Raw genomic sequence first — 19,259 nt, forward strand, 5'->3', positions numbered from 1 at the left:
TATTTTATTGTGATGAAGACTAATTAAATATCTATGGTACAGTTTTCAGATTGATATTTACAACAAATTTAAAAGCTGTGTGCGTAAATGTCTGATTACCCTGAGACTGAAGAAAGAAGTACTGACATATGTCACTTGTGAATTGTAATAAGTTTGAAAGTTCAGCTTCATAATTCAGATAGAATCATATGATCATCACCTGACACAAAGTTTTTCAAGTACAGTAGAAATAAACCTCCAAAAGGTAACAAAACTGTCTGAAAATAAAATAAATACTGTGGGAGTAGCTCACATGTTCTTGCAGGCTGCAGGGCCTTTTACTTCCTTCATACTTGAAGTGAGGTGCTTCCGCAGAATGGTGGTAAAATCGCACCATGAAACTAATCCAGGGTCATGACCCCCCCAACTTTATATTCAGAGGTTTGTGTTGAAATTTTTTGGCCAGGGAAAAAGACTGCAGAAGGCAGGGCACACTAACATTGTAATTTATCTATTTTTTGTTTTTGCAATTTTATCTAAATGCACAGTTGTAAATTCTAATGAACACTGGACTAAAGCATGAATGACACCACTATTTACCAAAATAAAGCACCGGGGTCTGTTTAGCATGAAATAACCATGTAGTTGATCTGTTTACCACAGTTTCATTATGTTGGCTTGGAGCACAGGAACTTGTTTTTCATTCAATTATCCTACTGAGCTTAGTGTTGTTCAGCTTTGTACAACTCATTTACATCAACTTAAAGTGAACAGTTTAAATCAATATAGACTACATATTGCAAATAACTGTTTGCCTCAATATATATTTTTTCACTTCATGGTCAAAATAGTACATCTTTTTTGTGCAGAAGTATGAGACTGCTTCTTAATATTATCAATGGTTGTTGTAAAAAAACAAAAGGAGCATTTCCGTCAGCTACTGACATGAAGTGTGGACTGTAATGTGGCATTAAAAAAAATATTATATTTCTTGCAGAATAGATTAGTGCGAAGTCTGAGGGTTACAGTTTGGAAACTGTAATGGGAGACACTGATGTTTCCATTAAATAATAAGTGAAATTAAAATTTAACATTAATAAGTTCATTCATGGTTTGCACCAGTGGTAACATCCAGTAGTTTAAACGATGCAGTAACAAATGTAATAATTTGACCCGACTTGGTTTTGATGCATCCGCTGATAATGATAACAGAGATTATATTGAAAACTTTTAATGATCTTTACTTTTTTCCAGTACACATTTAAAATAACTTCTTACTCCTATTATGAAAACAAACACATTGGATCATTAAGAGGTCCACTGGGCTCTCCACACCTTTAGGTGTGAAGCTCATTAGCCGGGTGACTGACTGTGAAGGTCTGCAAGGGAAATGTTCACACGTTTTCCTTAGTGTCAACTGATAACATCAGTGAAGTTAGATGTGATAAATAGAGGGGAAACAAAGCAACAAATTGCAATATGATGCAACAATAACAAGTGTTTCCCATTTGATTTATTACTTTGTTTTCTGTCACAGCTTTAAACTTTCTTATACAACTTGGAATACATGAGGGAGCTCAGAACAAAACAACTTAACAAAAGTTGATGATAATCGGAATGATTTTGGGGAAAGTTCAAATCCTTGTGCTCAAGTTTTGGTTTTTATTTTTTGGAAGATTCCAATGGATGCCATTTCTGACCAGTCTTTTTCACTCTTTCTTACTGCTGAAATGCTCAGAGATTAGCTCTTATTAGAGTTCCTTAATCCTAACCTCTCTAACCTTAGATTACTGTTTAAAATTTATTGAAAATAATCTAAAACAGAGGAAGACTTTAGACTCCTTTATTGTCCATTAAACTTACATAAAATGGAAATTTTGCTTTGGTAATGGCACAAAGACACAACACAAACACACCTCACAGTCGACACAAAAGGAAAAACATAATAAATGTATGTATAAATGATAAAACAAGATATGTGAAACAAGATCAAGTCATATTACTCTAAGCATGTCATTCAGTTAAATATTAAAAACCATTTAAAATTTACCATACTACTGCTAAGAAGAGCACACAGAACTTCTACACAAAGTTACAATTCACTGTGTTACCATGTGAAATTAAAAATCAGTGGAATACTACTAGCAGACTTTTAGGGAACACATAAGCTTATCTATTCTCAGTTACTATACAGTTCTTTATTTAGAATAGCCACAGCTGATGGAACAAATGACCGCTTATAGCCATTCTTCCTTGCCATTGAGACTTTAAATCTATGTCCAGATGGCAGCAACTGGAGAGCACAGTAAAGAGGGTGAGTAGGGTCTAGATTGAGTTGATGTAACTTCTTTTTTAGGGCCCACATATACAAATGTGAAAGTTGCAGCTGTTTAAGTCCAATAATCTTTCCGGCCTGGTTGATGATCTGTCCCAGCTTATTCTTTTGTTTGACAGAGAGGTACCCATACCATCACACGATGTTAAATGTCAGCACACTCTCAGTCAGGGACTTGTCGACCATGGACATAGTGCGCTGACTGGTGTTGAGGCCCCTGAGTCTTCTCAGGAGAGCTAGGCGCTATCTACCTTTTTTAAATGTGTAGTCCACATGGTCTTGAAACTGGAGGTGAATGTCTATAACTGTCCCGAGGTATTTAAACCAGGAATTAATATCTTTTCCTATAGTGAAATTGGATATGGATTTTTTCAGTCAACTTTAACCAGAACTTTTGGTATATCAACCGGAAGAGCATCAGGTAGAAGGTTTGTCTTAGTCATGGTCTTGTAAGGTCCCCATAACACCAAAGTCTCCTTCTTGAAACTCCTCCTCTTCCTGCTGCTGGAACCATCTATCAACAAGACAACTTTGTATTTCCTTGTTGCTAAAAATGTGCTATATAAACAAAATGACTTTTACCTTAATCCTTCCTCCGTTTATCAGAGGTTTGGTTGCTGGGCAGCAGCCTAAGTGGGGAGACACAGACTTCCCTCTCCTCAAATATTTGTTCCAGGGGAATCCCAAGGAGTTCTCAGCCCAGCTGAAGCTATCCTGTGTCTTCCTCTGGGTCTTATCCCGTTGGGTCAAGGCCAGACCACCTCACCAAAGGAGTGTCCAGGAAAAAACCTGGCCAGCCCGAGTCACCTCAAAAGGTTCTTCTCAACCTGGAGAAGCAGCGCCTCTTTGAGCCCCTCATCCCAGGCTAATTCCTTTACAGTCCTGGAGCAATAGTGACACCAGCTTCCTGTATTCATGGCTCGACAATTTGAAGTTTTTCATCTGACAATATAACATTGTCAATAATGTCTGGCTGGTCTTTGCAAACATTGGTGTTAGGGTTCATTGTTAAATCTTAATTTAATGTTGGTCTTAAGATGATGGTGAATGACGATCGTTTTGCATTCATTGTTTATAAATTTAAAAAAAAAAAACAATTTAGAGAGCCTATCTATCACCAAAGATGGAGGTGTTCAATAAACACCTCCATGTCCTTGTCAACATATCAACAAAGGTGGGGCCTCAGCTTCCAGAGTGCAGTATCAGAGCAACAGCAGGGTGTCTTAAAGGAAGTCTCAGTTGCTCTTCTTTGATTTGCAGACGATGGATGAATCTGAACTCTGCTTTCCAGATGCATTTAACTCCTCCTGTAAAAAGAAATTGTCTCTTCACTCAGTAAATACTTTGATTTACTTTGGATTGTTCTTCATGTCTCTGGTTCCTACTGCTCTTAACTTTTTGGTCATCATCTCCATTTCACATTTCCGGTAGTTCTATGCTGCTTTCTAAAAAGGGCAATATTGCGACTTATAAATATTTCTGAAAACATATTGTAAAGCTGCAAGATGTAATAATAAGAATAAGAATAAGAATACATTTGTTGATGTTACTCTTCCAGGAAACTCCATTCTCCCACCAACTTCTTACTGCTCTCTCTGGCTATCTCCGATTTTCTTGTGGGCCTTTTCATGTTTTTTCATATCCTGGTTATAAATGGCTGCTTGTTTCTTGGTGACCTCCTGTGTGTTCTCTACTATGTATTAAGTGGAATTTTAACCTCTGCATCAGTAGGCACCATGGTGCTCATTTCACTTGACCGTTATGTGGCCATCTGTGATCCTCTACGCTATTCTACAAAGGTTACCAAAAAAAGAGTTCAAATTTGTCTTTCTCTGTGCTGGATCTTCTCTGTGGTCTATGTCCTGATTCTGTTAAGGACATAGACCTTAATAGGTCTATGTTAAGGTCTAACATGAATTAAATTTCCCTGGTTTCAACAACCAGGGAAATTTAATTCATGTTCTGTGGAGTGTGTGGTTGAAATTGGCTTCATTGAAAATGTCACAGATCTTATGTTGACCTTTATTATTTCCATTACTGTTTTAATAGTACTATATGTAAGAGTGTTTGCGGTTGCCCTGTCTCAGATTCAGACCATGCGCTCTCACATTAAACAAAAACAGTCCAGAAAGGCAAATGTGAAGAAATCTGTGCTAAATCAGCCAGTATTCTTGGGGTCGTTGTAGTTTAATTTATTGTCTGCATCTTCGAATATTACTGTGTCACACTAATTGGTAAAAGTTCACTATTGAACACTTTGACCATGACCTTTCTTCTATGTCTGTTTTATTTTAATTTCTGTCTGAACCCTCTGATTTATGCCTTATTTTATCCCTGGTTCAGAAAAGCTATGAAAATTACATTTACATTTCAAGTGCTAAGGTCCGGTTCTTCTGGTGCCAACATACTTTCATAACATAAAGAGCAGTCTGGATGAGTTATTCTTGGTCACCATATGTAATTTTGCACATAATTAAGTAAATGACAAACATAACAAATTAGTGTCAATGATTTATCATAAACCTTCTCTTTTTTGCAACTGAACTTAAAACTCCAAGCAGTGAATTTGTGTTAATGGTAAATAAGCAGAAAGTATTCTAACTGCATTTTAGAAGATCATCATAATGTGGTAATTTATAGCATTTAATAGATGTAGATAAGTTCAAAAAGGTAATAAAGCCAACAGCTGCAGGATGTTCTGTTTATCTCCACCCCAGACTGAAGGACACAAATCCTGGGTTTGAACTTAACAGTAGCTGGACCAGGGAGCATAGAGTGTGGATGAGGAGTGTGCGTCTGTGTGTGTGTGTGTGTGTGTGTGTGTGTGTGTGTGTGTGTGGTGTGTGTGTGTGTGTGTGTGTGTGCATGCCTATACTTATGCATACAATGTTTCTGTATATGAATATTCAATAGTGGATGTTGGGAGCCACAGACAGACAAGAATGGACAGTGTATACACACACACAAATGCGCATGCACGACCATGCACAAATGCAAAATGCAAATCAAATGCAATTTGAAGCCCGTCGATCATCCTGACTGATGCACATGGGCAGATATTTTAGACTTTACGCAAATATTTAATCTTTAATCTTTATTAAGGACAGTGCACATTAATGAACAATCAACACTACTGTATAGACTGTAAATGAGCCAGATTATAGCATAATTGCTAATTTCCATCTGTAGTCCTAGACAAGGAGACCCAAACAACAAAAAGAAATTATAAACATACAATCAAGAATTAACAAACATTTAACAAACATTAACAAACATTCACAAAAAACACAGTAAAAAGTTAGTTAAAATGATGACATGTCTGGGAAGTTTTAATAAACAGTTTCAGGTGTTTTTTAAAAACGCTATAGGTGGAACACTCTCTGATCCTAGCCGGCACACTGTTCCAGAAGTGACTCCCTCTGACTGATAGAACCCTTTGCCCAAATGTTGTTTTTCTGTAAGGGATCTCCAGGTCTCCTCTGGAAGACGCCCTGGTGCCAAGACCTCGCTCAGCTCTTTGCTTAAAATATATAGCAAGCGGAGGTGGAGTGAGTCCATGAAGAACTTTGTAGATAATTTAATTTAATAGAATTCATAGAAACATCAGTGAATAAGAAAGGCTTTAAATAATTAGACTTTTAAAAACAATTATTTTTTTTTAAACATTTTTTACCGGATGCTTTAACTACGGGCTTAAAGTCCATGATGAGACTCTCAGAGCTCTGCTGAGCTTTCTTTTCTCATAATGGAAGAAGAGGAACTCTGCTTTCCCAAACTTCTCAACTATTCTTGCAAAAAGCTAAAGCATTCTCACTCTGAAGCTTTGCTAATTTCCTTTTTATTGTGTTTCATTTCTCTGACCAATGTAACCCTGAATCTGCTGGTCATCATATCCATCTCTCATTTCAGGTGACATTTTACTTTATATATAATTATATATAATGCTTTAGAGTTTGTTGTGGTTTCACCTGACTTATTGTGGGTTCAACAATTTATACAATAATCTTGACAAAAGTAACAAGTTTTCTTTACTTTTCCAGGAAGCTCCACAATCCCACCGACTTTATTCTTCTGTCTCTGTCAGTTTTGTTTGTAGTATGTCATTTAAGCTTCAAATGTGCATCGTTATCTAACAAAAATTAGTAGCCAGAAACCTTTTATGGAGTCAAGGAAATATTGCAGATGAAAAATAAAAACATAATAATTTCCCCCCTCAACCTTTCTCTATGGGATCGTATGAAACACATTCATGTTTTTCAAAGCAGTTTAGAACACATTGTGGAATCTTTTAAGATCAGACCCTTGGGCTTTAATGTCAATTTCTCTATGGTTTCCCCCAAATAACTTCACAGAGCTGATATTTGATTCGCTAAAAATAGTTTCATTTATCTTCTTTTCCTTTAATGTTGGATGACTACTCCAAAATGTCTCACCAAACGTCTCAGACAATGCAGTGAGCTTCACCTATGATGCTTGCTCTACTTCTGCATGGGAGCAGACAAAATGGAGAGCTGAAGCTAAATTGGTGAAGCAGAGTCAAGATAACAAAGTAGAAAACTCTTCATGGACCTTTTTCAAAAATTTAAGAATTTATCGTATTTGTCCTGTTATTGAAAATAATTTCTCCTCCACCAGACTATATCACTTCTCAAAAACACATAAGTCTTTCATCTCTAAAAGTACAGAATCTATTCCACATTTCAGCACATTTCATTATGAGCCCCAGGTGATTTCTTCATTGTATCAATACCCATCAGGACTGAGGTTGTCAGACTGTTTTTCCATGAAACCCTATAAGACAACCAAATGTTAGTTATAGCTGTCCTTGTCGTAACATTAAGAGGTCAAATACGTTACCTCATTTTTACTCTACAAACCAGGTGAAGGAAAATTAATGATGTTTTTGTGGAGTTCATAATAATGTAGTATAAAGTTATTCAGCAGTTAAATTTTCATTAAGATGGAAAAAAAACAATCCTGACTGACTTTCATCAAACACAATTTCAATTGTCAATAAAATATCCCAAGATGTTCTGAAGTGATAACATTAAATGTTTTTTTTATCCTGACGTTTTTCAGTTGTCCTTGTTTTAAACATGCTTTAGGAACATTTGTTCTAATTAATTAAGCAATTACAAGTCTTTAAATATACAGCTAGTGAAATAATAAAATCAAACTGTTGTAGATACCATTTTACTGTGGAAGTTTAAATAACAATTATTGTAAATTGATGGAGTCATTAACATATTGATTTTAAACACAATTTGACAAACTTTCAAATGCTTTAGTTTAATTTGGATTATTATTATTATTATTATTATTATTATTATTGTTATTATTATTATTATTATTATTATTATTATTATTATTGAAACTGGACTGGATTGTAACGGACTGCAAAAGATTTACTTGAATAGAAATAAACTGAACCAAGTGTATTGCAAAGTTTCCCAAAGAGGAAATGTGACATAAGTCTCACATTGAAATTTAAAACAACTTAATTCAATTGAAGAATGGCTATAAAATAAATATTCCCTGATCATAAATATTTTTTAGCGCTTTTGTCTTGTCATATTTAAGAAATGTATCAATAATTAAATCAGTTTCACTTCTGTCATCTGAATTTATAATAAGCAGACTGATCATCTTTGGTTAAATGTGAGAAAAAGCTAATTTAGGGATTCCCTTACCTAATAAGTCCAGGCTACTGAGATGAAGGCGGGGATTATGTTCTCATTTTTTGGCCGGGCAGACCTGCGTCCTCTCACAGTCTGAGTGCACCTCTAAATAAAAGATGGATTTAAGATTGGCATCGAATGTTTAGTATGCAGAGTTAACTAAAAACAGCATCTGCATCAATGAGAATGTATGTTAGGTTTTATGTGAGTCTATTTACATGTAAGAAGCTTACCTGGATGCAATTGTCCCCTTGTCTGACACACAGCTCTACTTTGCAGTGCAAAAAAACATTGCCATTACTGCCAGTAAACTGGAAAGTATTGAAAGAAAAAATGGTGGACGTTCCCAGTCCATTTCTTTCCACCGCTACTGTTGGGTCTTTAGGATTAGGACAGCTGCTCGAAAAATAGGGAACCAAGAAGTCAGGGATTGGGTGGGATCAACGTTGATTTATTTTAGTCTTGTGAGCATCACTGTATGTCTCACCCATCGATAATGAGATTATATCTTAGGCCTCCAGTTGGCAAAGGTTGATTTGTTGCCGAGCAGGAATCGGTTACCACAGCAACCCTGTCTTCCTCCAGTCCGTATGTCTTCAGCTCTACCCAGAGCCTCTGGTTCAGGTCAATGTCTGCATCAGAATCGATGGGTTTTGTGCGGTCGCGGCTGGTGTAGGCTTCCATGGTCAGATTGTATTTCCATTCACCAGAAGAAATGTGCTGGATCACAGAGCTGGAATTCAGACATTTCATAAGTTAAAGGTTTTTGTTTTCAGTGAAAAGCAGAGTGAGACCCCTGGTGTCAGTACTCTTCATGCAGCACATACCTTTGTCTGAATCGGATGCTCAGTGTCTTTATGTCTGGTTGGCTGTAACGACAGGAGAAGTCCATGTGCACCTTGTCATGCCGAGTGATCAATCCAAACATGGGGATATTCTGAGTCACGATAGCGTTCTTGTAAATAATTTGGCTGTTGTTTGCCTACATGTTCACAGGAACATAAATTATGTTATTGTTCTGTGTATTTCCTGTAACAAATTAGCCTTTTTACATTTGTTTTATTTATGCAAGGCAAGGCAAAAGTGTCTGAAGTGATTTGCTTCACTTGTAGATCAATGCTGTCTGTCATTCTTTCTGTTTTCAATTGACAACTCAAACTATAACATTACAAAGTGATTGTGTTTTTAATTACAAATTTTTTAACTGGATTCAAAAAACAAAAACTATATTCTGAATTTGACTTTAATATTTAATTGTTATCTAGAAATTGTTCTGCCTGCAAAAGTGTGAGTTATGGCTTAGGAGCAGTTTCTCTACACCTATCATTACTGTACAACATAGACACATTTAGTCTCCATGGAAATGTCAGACTCTTGGCTAGAGACCTACACAAAGCAATTGAGCATGTGAGTTGAGCAGAAAGCATTTGAGTTTATGTACAAGTGTAAAAAGATATTGTAGGGAGCTCTCATAGTGCCAAAATATAGCATACATTTTAATGGGTTTAATTTGTGTGTGTGGGGGGAGAGGGTGCAACAGTAAAATTTGACATATTTTATGGTGCCAAATTATGTGTCAAAGTAAAATGTGCCAAATTTGTAAATGTTCTCTTTTTACACTGGACTTTAACAAAAAATAAAGACAAAAAATAAAGAAAAACACTTCAACTGTTGTCAAATATAACTATTATAACTGGAAAAAAAAAATAAATGTGGATGTGTCAGAAAAAAAAAACAACAGACATGTAAGTCGAGTAAGTAAAACCAAAGAGAATGCTCAGACTAAATGGTCTAACCTGCTCCTGGGGCAAAATGCCCAAGTATATTTTAATAAGACATTTACCTGAATCAATTTTTGCACAGTTAATGTGAATCTATGGTTTCCAAAACTGTGTAGAGATGAAATTTTGAACAGATGTCATTTTCGAATAGGCCAATTTTGCTGACAATTAGATTTAGTAATTTATTGTTATTCAAAGTTTAAAGGCAAAACCTGTTTGTCCCCTGCTTCCAACATTTCTGTATTTCCTTCCAGTTTTTTTTTTTTTTTTAAGCATTTGATAAGAAATTTGTTTCCTGAGATGATACCTACCTGGACCACTGTACCACAGGTATCCTGACTGCTGAAACTGAATGTCACCAAATGGGTCAAGTTATCCAGTTGACCTCTGCAGGACTGGTCGTTGAGGTGTAAGACAGAGTAGTTGATGCCTTTGTCCTCTAGCAGGCAGTTAGCCAGAGTTACTGTGGCAGCTTTGTCTGCACAGACAATCGGCTCACCTGAACATCAGAACAATAATGAGTACTTCAGATTAGTCAACCTCTTTAACTTTCTGGAAGTGTCAGAGTTACGTTGGAAAGACCAGAAAATGAGACAATCTGAATGGGCGCCATGCCCAGCAGAATTTGACATTCTAAAATATATTTGTTCAAAGGCAATCTGCCAATTACAACTCAGTTCTTGTTAAAAAGTCATCTTATCCTGTATAATTTTGGAGGCATTTCTTAATGGAAACATTATCATTGTGAATGTGTTTTTTTGATGTTAGCGAAACACTGACGACGTTTGTGAACATTTGTGATGGAAATCACAAATGTTACTGCCGTGACATTCAAGCACTAATATGTTTTATGATTATTTTGTTTATATTTTCCTGCTTCTGGTGCTTCAGTTTGACAGTACTTTGACTTTTGCTTGCTGCATGTTCCTACATAGATGCTTCACACAGTCACACCCACTAAGCCACACTGCTCCTGTAATACAGCACAGCATTAGGTCCACTGGTATGACACAGTGATCTAATGATTCAATTCTACTGACTATACCAAAAGAGTTCTTTTGAAACTATTTAATGTTTTTCAGGACCTTAAAATCTTTAGGTTTCTTTAGGTTTAAATCAAAAACTTGGTTAAGTGAGTTTTTTAATTATGAAGACTCACCAGTGTTTTACTCCTTAAACTATAAATATTAATACCATGTGGATTGTGAGGAAAATGTTCTCCTCATTTTAGCTGAAATAGTGAGATGCTTCTTGTAGACATTTACCAGATTCTGATATCTGTTTGGGAAAAATGATTCCAAATAAATCATTTTTATTTGCAATAAATATGATATCCTAATTTACTCCTCAGCATAAATTTGAGATTTTAAATAAAGTATTAAAGGTATTTTGAAAATATTTTTTTCGGTTTTTATGTTGTATTTTATTTTACTTGAAATTTGCATTATTTTTCATGTCCATGTGTTTAGACACTGGTGAACAGCATAATGTTATAGGGTTTTTGAATTTGAATTTGAAACCGCAATGATTACCACCAAAATAATTTTTATCTTGAAACAATATTTATGTTTTTAATAAGAAAGTAAATTTCCTGTCACATTGCTTTTGTATTTGCAGAATGATTTGAAAGGTTCTTGTTGATATACCTCAGAGCTGACTTACCAAAGGAGTTTGTTGGTTTGTACTTGGATGCAAAAAGACCCCTACAATGACAGCGGGGCTTCCTGCTTGAGCTGTCCACACCACAGAACTCATGTGAACTGCAGAACATGTCCTGACAGCCGTCCTGAGGAACAGCTGTAAATGCACAAGCGTGAGGAAAACAGAAAAGCTTTTAAAATGGTGTCTATAAGTGCATGAAGAAAATGCAGGTTAAACTGTTTTACAAACACTGGCAGAAGTTAATTCCTAAAACATTCAAAGGAAGGTTGAACTGTTTATTAGACTGTAAGCTTAGTTCTGCATTTTTATTCTAGTATTTCTGAGCCTATGTTTAAAAAAAAAAAAAAAAAAAAAAACGAAAAAAGTATCTCCAGCATTTTTAGAGCTCACAACACACAGAGAAAAGGACAGCCTTACGACAACTGATATGTGATGTCCAGTCCTCCACTGTTACATTGCTTTATGTATTTGCAGACCTCAGCGTAACGCTTCAGGAAGTGGCATGTCAGGCCGTCCACTGCAGGGTATTTGCACAGGGTTTGAATGCAGGCCTGAATGAAGGGCTCCGGGTCAACATATGAGTTACAGGCAGTGAAAGAACCCTCTTGCAGAAGACCACACCTTTTCCAGTGGTTCAAAAAAATGGGAAATGCACAATAATTTTTAAGAGATGAGATAACTCAGCTCTTATTAAACAAAACTTTAGATATATGAAATGTACATTCACCATTTTGCAGTAGTGTTGCAACTGCTTGTACTGTCAGAATCATCTTCATATTGAGTCTGGCAACTTTGGAGCAAAAAAAAGAAGATAAATAAATATTAGGGTTGGACTACTGTAATGCCCTCCTCGTTGGGGCCTCTGGTAAAAACTTGCAAAAGCTGCAGCACATTCAGAACTGTGCTGCCTGGGTCCTGATGAGGAGGCACAAATATGACCATATCACTTCTGTTCTCAACTCACTTCATTGGCTACTGATCAAATATAAAATACATTACAAACTCTGTCTGCTCACCTATCAATGGATCCATGGAACTGCCCCTGCTTATCTCAGTGAACTCCTCTCACCGCACGCTACCTCTCGAAGTCTTCGTTCCTCCACTTCCTTTTACTGCCTGCATCAACCTAAGACCAAACTTGCCACTATGGGAGATAGGGCTTTTCAGGCAGTAGCTCCGTGGCTCTGGAATGCCCTTCCAGAGCCCCTGAGGGCCCCACAAGGTGTGGAGGCCTTTGAAATAGGTCTTAAGACTCACCTTTTTAAACTGGCCTTTTAAAATTGTAAGTTTTACTTCAAATTATTAGTTTTAATTTTTATTTTTGTACCACTTGATGTGAGATGTATTATTGTATGTTTTATTGTAAGCTCTACAATTTATTCTTGTCTCTGTAGCACTTTCAGATTTCTTTGAAATATAAGGTGTGTTACAAATAAAATTTATTATTAAATTTATTATTATTAGGGTGTTCCCCTTTGTACTATCACACAGTGCAGTAATTGTGTCAGACTACAAAGCTGATGAATGAAGCTGAGTTCTGAGGAACCATGCATTGTTACAGTTATTAAAAACAGGTTGTATCCCACCCTCAATAGACCAAAATGTGTTCCTTTTCCCAATATTCCTATGGATATTATGAATGAGTTCTTACCCTGTGTCACTGTATACAGACGGTTTTTGCTCATTTACAGTTGAGCTTGAATCACCACATAAACCCTCCACAGGAACTTCGCTTGATCCTGGAGAACAGGAGAGAGTTATGAGAAAGCATAACTCTTTCAAATCATTCTGCTGAAATCATCAGTTCTATCATGATCGTCTGAGAGTGAGCACTTTTTCAGCAGTAGGAAGCAGAATTAGTTTGGGTTGATGAAAGTGTATGTCTTCAGTGTGTGTCAAGTCATCCAAGCCTTTCCTCTGAAAATGATTAAATGATTAAAAAAAGGAAATAATTGTCCTCTTCAATTATTTCACACAATTCTGCACTGGGTGTCATTTTACAGCATCAAAATAAGAAATTTCTTTACAGAATTTAAAACTGATTTCTTAACTATGAGAATAACTCTATACCTTTTTCATACAAAACCACCATCCTTTAACAGTCAAACATGGAGGTTCTGTAACTTATTATTATTATTTTTTTCTGTGTGATTAAAGTGAAAGATTTTTGGTCAGCTGTTTATTGCTGGATAACGTCTACAGAAAATGATTGTCTTTTTTTATTCTTAAACATTCTTTTAACATGAATATAATAATTCAAATTTAACAGCTACATAGATGGTATTTTTAAAAAGTAATATATTTTAAATCTCAACTATATTTATTCACATAAATTTGTTTCTACTTATTTTTTTCTTTTGTATATATGTATATTTAAACAATTGTTTCTCTAATTCATTGCTCAGGCTGATTTATCATGCTACTTATGTATATGTATATGTATATATATTTCTAGATAGAGACATATATTTATATACATATGTATCTTTCTATCTATCTGTCGATCGATAGATAGATATATAGATAAATAGATAGATAGATATATGTGTGTGTGGGTGTGTGTGTAAGTCCTGTGCTTTGTTGGGTTTTCATTCACTGAAGAATGAAAACAGAACAGACACAAATCAATAAATCATCCTCAGCTTTCAGTCACGACACCTTACCTGATAGATGAATTATTGCAGTATGGCCATCAAAGACAACAGACACTGTGAAGTTGGAAGTTTCAAACTTTGCATTCACTCCGGTGTGGCTCTTGGTGAGCACCACACTGTGGACTATCTGGGGCGTTGCATGTACTATCAGGAATTCATCATTTACCTTCACCACAAGAGAGGAACAGAGAGAGAGGACACATTCCCTCATTTCGTTGTTTGCTCTTTTAGATACCAACTGTTTATCAATTCAAATTCAAATTAAAAATAAAAAAATCAGTCCAGCTGCACAGCATACAAATTAAGACCAAACAGTTTTCCAAAAAAAAGAAAGAAAGAAAAGACAATTTCTCACAGTAAGGCTGCAAAAGTTGAAAGATTTGAAAGTTTGTCTTTTTATTAACTGCTTAAGATTATCTATGTAATTTTTGCAAAGATCAACTGTTGTTACAGTCAGAAAAGCACATCTACATTAATAAAAACCCTTTAATCCTAGCATCCTTGAAAAAATTATTTCTTTTTCATTGTCTAAATATAATGACACTTCCTTAAAATATATATGTGGTTTCCGAATATGTTACACATGGACTGTACACAAACAGACAGAAAGAAAACAAAGTAATTTCTAAAGTTGCTCACCTTAACTTTGCTGCCTTGCTCTAAGGAAATCTGAGGACCTTCCCTGTCCAGCTCTAGGATGACTCGGTCCAGAAAACTCAGATCTTTACGTCGTCTTTCCTTAAAAATTCCCAGCACATGGAGACCTGGGAGAGACGAAGACCTCAGCAGAGAGTAGCCACAGCGGTCAGAGACAGACTGAAGTTTGCTAGTGAAGCCTATGACGGTGGACCCGGTTACAGAACAAACAGTGTTCATGGCACAGCTGGAGGGAACAAGGAGAGACAGATCATTCCAAACACCGAAACCATCAAGGTCATGTATGTATGATTATCATATTAATGAAAAACTCAGTTTAAAAGTTCATAAATGCACAATATTAAATCTATATACTATTCAAAGAAATGTTGAAAAATCCCTGGCAGAAGTATGTGAATCTGGTTGCTTTTTATTTCATTGTTTTTATATTGCATTGTTGATTTTTTTTTTTTTTTTAGTCATAAAGCACTTTTGGTAACAGTTTATTTGAAGGGTTGTGAATAAGACTGTTATTACACTGTCATAAACATAACACCTGTTACGAATATGGAGGCATCTTCATCAATGTTACAGCTGAATGAAGTGTCATTCTGTAAATAAGGACACTTTTAATGCAAAGTTTGCTCTTTTAATTGACTTTTAATGCAACTTTGCATAAAAAAGGTAATTATTTACCAAATAATGCTATGCTGATACTTTTAATGCACATTTGCCTTACAAGTGCAATTATTTACCGAAAGACACTTTTTGATAAACAGTCGTGAACATTCATGACTCCTTCATGTTCATGACAGTGTCACGTTAGTGCTATGCACAGCTTTTCAAATAAAATGTTACAGCACTTTTGTATGTTTTCTCTGTGAAATATGCAACATATATAAAAATTTAACAGTATTTCCCTACATTTTTCTACAATCTTTCAAACTAATTTCTCATGAGAAACAAAACACTTTGAAATAAAACAATGTAACATCTAAGAACCCAGGAGTATGAACAATTCAGGGGTTTATTGTATGTAAATATCTGGTTTTAAATGTATACCAAAAGATCCGTTTGAGAAGCATTTCCTTTTCTCTGGATGTTTACCTGCCATCTCCCTGGCAGTGCTCCAGGGGGCCACAGTGGCTGACAGCTGTTGCAGCTCCGCTAACATCACATGTCACTGTAGAACAGATTCTTGGATCATTCACTGTTATGTTGGTCTCATAGACCAGTCCTGGGGAGATAAGAATAAAATTTTAAAAATAACTATTTTAAAATCCTACATTTTTTTCATTTTATGTTTTGTACCTAACCTGAAAATCTGCATCCGCTCACATCAGTAATAACACCACTGTTTGTCTCAGAGGTCTGGAAAGTATGTTTAGAAACAGTGAGTCCGTTAACCTGAGCATCAGCCACCTACAAAATAACAGAAAAGCATGTAAACAAGACCAAACCGTCTGCAGGCTGGCCTCTGAGTTCTCTCTGTTTAAATAAAACAACTTATTTTGAATAAATAAAAGACATTCATTTAAATCGGGAATTATTATTTATATTTTAGTGATAAACTTAAAATGAGATCTTAATGTGTGTCCAGTTTTCCGATTTTTATGATACAGCGCCAACATACCACATTAACATTGGTGTATCCAGAATATGTCTTGATTGCCAGGATTGATTGGGCCCCAAAGTTTCCCAGTTCCACCTGTTCAACCTGACAACACGTATTTAGTCGAAGAGTTTTTTTAAACAAAGTGTCTTAATTTAAAGCTTATACCTGGCAGTGACTTACTCACCTGAGACTGCTGACAGTCCTTTAGTGGGATTACATTCACACATTTTCCAGCGTATTTCAGGTTTGGCAGAAGCTTGTGAACTCCGGATCCAGTTGGTATTTCTCTCCTGAGCACAGACAGGCCGCCCCTGTCGGCCATTCCACCGGACATCAGAATGCAGTCGTTTTGGATGCCAGGTTGGTATAAACCCTTAAAGCAAACTGCAAATCTGTCTGCGTTGAAGCCCACCTGTCCAACAAGAGGAGAAACAATGAATGATTGATTATGATAAACTTATTAGAATTAGAATTGAGAGAAAAGTCCTTTTTTTTAGTGGCCCTAATCCTCGTGCACGCTTAGATAATCTTTAAAATGTAAGTGTGTGAATTATAAATTCAGTACTTTTTCAGTAGTTAATACTTTATTGAGTTTTTCAGGAGGTTTCTTGAAATAAGGAAAATGTCAATGGTCAAACATTTTATTGCATACAATGTTTGTTAGATGAAGTATTTATCTGAAGTTGTTCCATTGTGTCAAAAAAGAGAATCTAAAATCTGTTACTTTATTTTTGTGTACAAACATCAGTCTGTGAAGATGCACATGCTATAAATGTTTGGGAAATTAATTAATCCAAGCAATGGTGTTTTCCTTTAAAATGATATACAATATACTGATCTGTCAAATCAGAAGCTTAGACTAGCTTGCTAGCTTCTGTCACTCTGTGGATTCTTTAACTAAAAAAAACAACATTTAAATTGTTATGGAAGCTTTTTATTCATATTGATGGAAGCAATACTGATGGAGTTTAAAATAGTACTGGCTGGTTGATGTCATGGAATGATCAACAATGTGTGGGAAATATTGAAAGAAGTATTACTCACATACACTTTTTCATATTTCTGACCATAGTAGGTGATGGGGCAAGATGAGATGTTCATCTCTGCAGAGCTGGTAAAAGCCTGATGACTTCCAGCTGCAGCTAATAATGCAGACAAAAACATTTTAAACATGTCATTCAAAATAGTTTATCCATCCCAGAGGGATGGATAAACTAACACCCCCCTCACCTTATAATTCCTTCCAGAGGAAGGAATTCCGACCCACCCACCCCAACCATGGACTGTTTTCCCCCTGGCGTCTGGAAGAAGGTTCTGAAGCATCTTGTGCAGAACAACCAGACTACTGAACAGTTTCTTCCCCCGGGCCATCAGACTGCTTAACGCCACATAACACCCCTCCACACACTCACAAACCAAATCACCCCCCCATGGACATGGTCGATACATGCACTTTAGTTTAGTTTTTTCACAACACTAAATCTGTGTATTCTATGGCACTTGTATTGTATTTTTATTTATGGTGTAGTATAAGGTTTTAGCTCTGCTACACTGGTAGCCAAGTAACGACATTTCGTTGTCAAGATTCACCTTGTGTTTTTTTTGTACAATGACAATAAAGGAAGTCTAAGTCTAAGTCTAAGTCTAAAATATTCATGTTATGAGTGCACAAAATATAATTTTGTTGTTGTTTTATTCATGGATTGCCTTCTCCTACTGATGTCTATCTAATATAGACAAGTATCAAGTGACATGTTTCACACTAACCCTGCATTAGGGACACGGAAATGAAGTAATCAATAAACCATCCAACAAAGGCGTTTTTTAGAATAAATTCATATGGACTCAGGTCGTTGTGTCTGAAACACGAAGCTTTCCTACCTGTCAGCATGCTGAATCCAATCAGGCAGAGCTTAAAGAACATCATGTTTATGGATCTGAAACAATCACAGCAAACACACCTGGAAATTACTTGTCATCCAAAGTATTTCCATTGTAATCCCAGTATGTTTAATATGAACAAAAGGAAGATTCTAATAAAGTTTCATATCTCTAATGGAGCATGACACCAAAACCCTCAATGATCTGCTTAGTGATCTGCATATTTCACAGAGATGTCACTCAAACTATACTGTGTGCCATCCTGACATCTTTTTTTTTATTTTTATAAAGTATTTTAAATAGTTTGAACTTTTTTACAGTAGACACTTCACACCGAGTAAGCTCAGAATGTTTATTTTGTACTCTCTATGATAGATTCAAAAGACTTTATCATTTTGAAGTGAAAGCAAAATTCTATGTGGTTTTCATTTATTTTCTAAAACAAATACTTCAAAAGTCCAAGGTAGGATTTTGTATTTAGATTCTCAGTAACATTACACTACAGGTTTCGATCCCTATGTGTGCATTCAATTTAATGTAGGTCTGTTTACGGTTAAAAAAAAGTTTGATAAATCAGGATGAAATAAAGAAAAATCAAGTAACACCAAGTAACACGGAGAGAAAAGGAGATGTAAAAAAAAAGCATCTTTTAATACTATAAGTGGACAGAACATATTTCACTTTGAATTTAGCTGCTTTGGAATGATGTCATAAATCCAGCCCGAATTCAGCTCATTGTTGTTTAATTCAATAATTGAACACAATCAGGTTGAAGAAGATTTAGGTTAGTAGGAATAAACACAGAAAAATAAATAACTAATAAAGTGTTTTTTGTCTGTTTCTCACCTGATGGCAGGAAAGTTGACCAGCTCAGTGTCTGAAGTGAAATCTCTGGATTGTCACGGGCTGACCTCCGACCCCAGCCCTGCAATGTGAAGGACACACAGCGCTCTGCCTGGTCTATATACCAGGCAGAGCGCTACAGCCCAGCTGTAGATTTCCCTTCCTTTCTTCTCTGAGCTTTTTGTTTTCTCAAAC

At 35.9% G+C, this 19,259-nt stretch overlaps 1 protein-coding gene and 1 pseudogene across 1 annotated transcript; one reads left to right on the forward strand and one right to left on the reverse strand.

Annotated features, from left to right (window-relative positions):
- Window positions 1-3,577: 3,577 nt before the first annotated feature.
- Window positions 3,578-4,730, forward strand: LOC129379167 (trace amine-associated receptor 8a-like; annotated as a pseudogene).
- A 1,008-nt stretch (window positions 4,731-5,738) lies between these two features.
- On the reverse strand, window positions 5,739-19,257 carry LOC129379168 (alpha-tectorin-like). Its single transcript, XM_055059821.1, has 20 exons — window positions 19,068-19,257; window positions 18,222-18,277; window positions 17,385-17,482; window positions 16,525-16,752; window positions 16,359-16,442; window positions 16,042-16,147; window positions 15,833-15,962; window positions 14,729-14,972; window positions 14,099-14,255; window positions 13,087-13,174; window positions 12,163-12,225; window positions 11,853-12,056; window positions 11,660-11,664; window positions 11,436-11,570; window positions 10,085-10,272; window positions 8,820-8,974; window positions 8,480-8,725; window positions 8,226-8,388; window positions 8,005-8,097; window positions 5,739-7,105 (listed from the first exon to the last, which is right to left on the reverse strand). The coding sequence occupies exons 2-19, from the start codon at window positions 18,265-18,267 to the stop codon at window positions 8,005-8,007; spliced, it is 2,433 nt and encodes an 810-aa protein (XP_054915796.1). The 5' UTR covers window positions 18,268-18,277; window positions 19,068-19,257; the 3' UTR covers window positions 5,739-7,105.
- Between the last annotated feature and the right edge of the window lie 2 nt (window positions 19,258-19,259).

Source organism: Poeciliopsis prolifica, unplaced genomic scaffold, assembly GCF_027474105.1.
Source record: "Poeciliopsis prolifica strain line A6 unplaced genomic scaffold, Auburn_PproV2 SCAFFOLD056, whole genome shotgun sequence".
Classification (NCBI taxonomy): Eukaryota; Metazoa; Chordata; class Actinopteri; order Cyprinodontiformes; family Poeciliidae; genus Poeciliopsis; species Poeciliopsis prolifica.

Coding starts and splice junctions, on each gene's coding strand:
- LOC129379168 (XM_055059821.1), bottom strand. CDS start 18,267: ATGATGTTCTTTAAGCTCTGCCTGATTGGATTCAGCATGCTGACAG. Junction 10,273..11,435: donor CAAACCAACAAACTCCTTTG/GTAAGTCAGCTC, acceptor TCTGATGTTCAG/GTGAGCCGATTGTCTGTGCA. Junction 8,098..8,225: donor AAGGGGACAATTGCATCCAG/GTAAGCTTCTTA, acceptor TCTTTTATTTAG/AGGTGCACTCAGACTGTGAG.